General features: G+C 39.9%; 1 protein-coding gene across 4 annotated transcripts in view; it reads right to left on the reverse strand.

The window, feature by feature from the left end:
* The window catches only part of LOC135195024 (integral membrane protein 2C-like), a 146,961-nt gene that overhangs the window by 39,635 nt on the left and 102,377 nt on the right, over positions 1-4,949 (reverse strand). For all 4 annotated transcript variants that reach the window (XM_064221328.1, XM_064221330.1, XM_064221329.1 and 1 more), the window contains one exon: positions 42-137. In XM_064221328.1, coding sequence (XP_064077398.1) covers positions 42-137 — 96 coding nt within the window. The remainder of the gene's footprint in view (positions 1-41; positions 138-4,949) is intronic.

Here is a 4,949-nt window from a genome sequence, read left to right on the forward strand (position 1 = left end):
ACCGCTACATACATACTACATAATGTTTAGGAAAAACTCACCTGGAAGAGAGGATATCTTGCAGGTAACTCCAGATTACTGGATTCCATCAAGTCCTGCTCATAAGGAATGCCACACCATCCTCGGAAGCGACTCATCTAGATGAAATGAAAGAAAGGATTGACTAACACTTGCAACAGGTAAGAATATTCTTAAAACCTTTCACCGACTCACAAACAAAAGCTGTACAGCAAAATTTTGTCTAGATTACCATCTGGAAGAACTGACATCTAAATACAGTAGAACGTAGTTTGTCGAACGTTTCTTATGTCGAACTTTCTGTTTTTCAAATGAAATTTGAGAAAATTTTGTATAATTTGTCTTACAAAAGCTTGTACTTCTAACTGACTGATTATCTAGTTTATACTTGTATTTGATAGCCTAATGAAAGAACAAAGCTTTTCACAATAAAATTTAGCATAAACAATTAATAAAATCATTCGGCATTGCGGTGATACACAGCTAGCTCGAGGTAGAGGGAGGGGTCCTTTATACTTTCGAGTACTAATAATGAATGAATGATTTTAAGTTATCCTGCGTCATGGTAATATTGAGGAGAAAGGACAGTAAAACCTTTACTATAATATATACGTAAAAGCAGTACCAATTCACATAAAAAATAAAATGTTATTTCACAATAAATTTAACAATGATAAGACATGAAAACTATCAAATGCAATACAGTAAAAAAAAAAAAAAAAAAATGCTTATTATCCTTGTGCTTAACAATATGTGAATAAAATTAATTTTGTTATCAACCTTTGCATACTGCAACCAATTCGGTTTCCTCAAAGGATTCCCGTCTCTCCTCCCTCCATCGCCCAGCCAGCCGGGCACCATTTTCACCAAACAGTTCATAAATCGTACACAGAAAAAATAAAATTTCAAAAATTTCACTTCATATAATATAGTTTCATTACTTTACTCTCTTAATTTAACTTTTGAATACATTAATAGAAAAAAAATTTGAAAAGGGGACTTTTTGGGTTGACTGGAACAAATTATCCTGATTACCTTTGTTTCTTATTTCTTATGGGGATATTTTTTTCATATTTCAAACAAATCATACTTCGAACAGCCTTCTGGAATGGATTAAGTTCGAAGTCTGAGGTACTACTATGCTATTATTCCCCGAATGTCTAAAAAATATTGTACTAGTAAAAAGTAAAACCAATTTATATATAAGGTTGTTTATAACAAGGACATGGGAAACATTAGTACAACACCTTACATATATTAGCATGTATATACTGTACAATAAAATCACTATCATGATTTTACTTATGCAAAAAAAATTACAAATTTTTTATTAATTTTTATTTTTCATAGCTATTAACCAGAGGTCTTAACAATACAATAATTCTTCTGGTGCCAGTTGGAAACCAGTTAAAAACAATCAGAAATATCACAATTTTTTAAAGTAAATTTTATTTTTCCTAACTATACAAACCTGCCCAGACTTAAACAATCCAATTTACTTGCGGTCCATGTTTCAGTTTGAGGGGTGGTATGAGGTGGGCAGTCAGTGTAATGGACCTCAAATTAGTTTAGTTAGGAATAATACAATTTACTTTCAAAAACTGTGATATGTTCCTACACGATATACAAACCCTCGGTCCTTTACAATAGGAAGACTCACTGTTTGGAGGAAGGAATCTGAGTGAGTCTCTAGAACTGACTGGAGTTCAGCACACCTGGACTATTCCTCTGACACACTGATTGGAGTCTAAGAACTGCAGGATCAAAAGTCATACCTCTGGGCCTTTTTGAAATGAGTGAGGAGTGTAACTCATACGAAAAGGAGAGAAGAATATAAAAGCAGAGAAGAATATATACAGTCGGAGACATCAAAGCAAAGAACTAGACGTTCATGCCCTATTGCCCACATCTTCCTCCCCTTGCTGGAGGAAGGAGCAGGATTGCTTCTTTGATTCTGACAAGAAAAATAGAAAGGAAACACGATGTGAAAGTTTACCGCATCAAACATCCGACCAGGCAGTGTAAGTTCGAGTCCTACTCTCAACCCGAAGGAAGAGAAGTAGAAGGATGAAACTTGTCCTCTTGAAGGAGCCGGGTAAGGAAAACCAACTTGAGTATCCACCACAGGTCCAAGAAAAGGGAGTTCCAGGGACCTGTGGGTAATTACCCAAAGGAAGAAAGATATAATGCAGTCCTCATCGGACTACATCTATCTTCCAGGCCGACATATTCTTCAGAGTACAATGAAAAGGACCAAGCTACTGGCGGGATGCGCAGTGACATAGCTATTGGCAGAGGCAAAGTTCACGATCACGTAGGACTCAAAGGAAGCCACATCCTTGGACACTTCTTCATTGGCGAGCCCGTAAGGAAGAAAGGAAAACTAACATCCAATGATGGGTGTCAAGTCCCCACAGGTCCAGCAACCCATCAATAGGACAAAGTAATGACTGATCTGGATCCATTAAAAAACAAAGTCCAAGGCATAAATAATCATGAAAATATCAACCCGTTCCAATAGATTCTGAATATTTTGATACTGGAGACGGAGTTGCGACCTGATAATCTGGCTTTGACGGGGGTGATGCTGAAGACGATCCATGCAACCCATCTATCCTCTTCGCCAATGCCAGAGAGAGACTGGATGCAGTCCTGAAAAACAAAAACTGTGTCTAATGACTCGTAGGGGCTCACATGTTCCAAACAAAAGTCAAAAGCTGTCAAGGGGAAGCCCCTGAGATGGCAAGACAGAGAAAAAGTTTTTCATCAGTAGTAGAATCTCAACCAAGGAGAAACAATACCAATTACTTGAAAAACTAGAGCGAGTGTGCACCCACATCTTTCGCAGTTGAATCAGAAAGTTAAATCTAACAATTCTTTACAGAGAAGTTCCGTCAATGACCCCAACCAAACGGAATGGTTTAAATTCCTGAAATTTACAGAGGGCTGAAAGAGAATTTCAGATATTTCATTGCTGTTTGGCACAAAAATGCCTGTGCTTGCAATGAAAGCTGAAAGTTTTTAACCTTGTAAAACAAAGGGATGTACTGCAAAAGTTGGATCTGGGGGAAACTTTTCTATAGCCTAACAGCTGTATTGTCAGAGTGAGCAGAACTGTATTGTCTGAAAAATCATTCTTAATCATCCCAGTTGTCTACGGGACAAGCGATGGAGAAGAAGATTACAGACTTCTGTTATACCCTGAGGTAAACAGATGATGATAATGAGTCTAATGAGATGTAACTCTGGTAATTCTCACATAAACCATATGCAAAAATTTCAAGCAGAGAACAAAGTCTGTGATGGCCGAGCAGAGATTCAAATTAGTAGTTAACCCTCAACAGAGGAGAAACAATACTAAGGCAAACAGAATCTCAGTGATAAGGTAGTACTCCGTAGACTGAGTTGCCTGGTAGTGCATTCCAAGTAGGAATGCATTCGGCTATAGAACTATTGAATGTACTAAAGATACACTTGAGAACCTGCATGTTAACTGAAGCGAGAGGGAACAAAGCCCTCTTGCTTGGTGATAATGCCAACCTTTTGGTGTTGTGAAACAATACTACCACTAGTTGTCTCAAAATCAGAACTGGCAACTCTTGGAAGGCCCAAAAGGCTGTCCTGAATTTCAAGTTAATTAAGAGAAGGTACTATTCGTTTTGGTTACATCCCCGAGAGCAAAGTTACAGGTATGCACCTGTTACTCGGACAGAGCAATTGATAACAGAAGCATGTCGCAAGGAGAGTTTACAAGTACGTATATTCTTAGGATCCTGTTAATCAAGCGCCAGCCTAATTCTTCTTCAGTCAAGAGAGAAAAAGAATAAGGACTGGAAGCAAACCTCCTTCATTCTTAAGTGAAGAGAAGGAAGGAGAAGCCATCCCAAAGGGAGGCTTCTACTGCTATGACAGGACACCGAAGACGACTAGTTCACACTGAACTGGCCATTCCTAACAGGAACACTGGAGCAGTGGGGTTCATCTTCTTGGTGATATCCATCCCGAACAGATTAAACATATGTTCGGTGAGATCCTAAGATCGAACCATGAACATAGCCTCTCGTATCCAAACTCTGGGGAGTAGAGTCTGTAGAGTTCCTCTTATTCCCTCATTCATCCAGTGGAAACTGTGGAGAAAAAAAAAAAAAAAAAAAAAAAAAAAAAAAAAAAAAAAAAAAAAAAAAAAAAAAAAAAAAAGGGGGGGGGGGGGGGAATAATGGTTGTTCTTGTCAGCTCTTCTCTAACTTGCAGTGATGAGAGCAATGCGCACTTTAGGAAAACATATTTGCCTCAGCAAAAACACTTCATGCAGGGGAGCAGAGGTTCTCACTCAACCAACAAAGCATTCTCTTCCTACATCCTCTTCTAGCTCCTCCCGACGTCTTGTCCCTAGGAGCAGTCACATTGACCTTGGCACCTGAAGAAGAGCCATACCTGGCTTTCACAGGTGGGTCCCAGTCACCAAAGTTGCTCGGTCCCTTCTTTGGCTCTGCGCTGCTTGTCATGATGGAGAGAAGGCTCTATTAGTGAATGCGGGTGTGCAAACCCCTTTGGAAGTTGTACACTTGGAGACACTCACAAACAAGCATCTGACACAACCTCAGTTCCATGAGCAGCGCCCTTGGAAACAGAGACAGAAGCATGAACCTAGCTCCGAACCCTGGGGCTCACGAAACACTAGCTCCTGGGGACAGCGTCACAGCTCCCGCTCCTGAAGGAGCAGGTGAACCGATGAGAGAGCCAACTGCTTCCTCCTCGGGAGGACGCAGAGAGAAACCATTCTGTGATGAGATGACACCATGACTGCAACACCGGGAAAGAAGGGTGCTATGCCATGGCAAGGAACTGCACTGATCAAGAGCAGAGTTCGTTCGGCAAAGCCAAGCACTCGACTCAGCAAAAAAAAAAGGAAACTTGGGCTGGACGAGCAG

Source organism: Macrobrachium nipponense, chromosome 15 (genome assembly GCF_015104395.2).
Source record: "Macrobrachium nipponense isolate FS-2020 chromosome 15, ASM1510439v2, whole genome shotgun sequence".
Classification (NCBI taxonomy): domain Eukaryota; kingdom Metazoa; phylum Arthropoda; class Malacostraca; order Decapoda; family Palaemonidae; genus Macrobrachium; species Macrobrachium nipponense.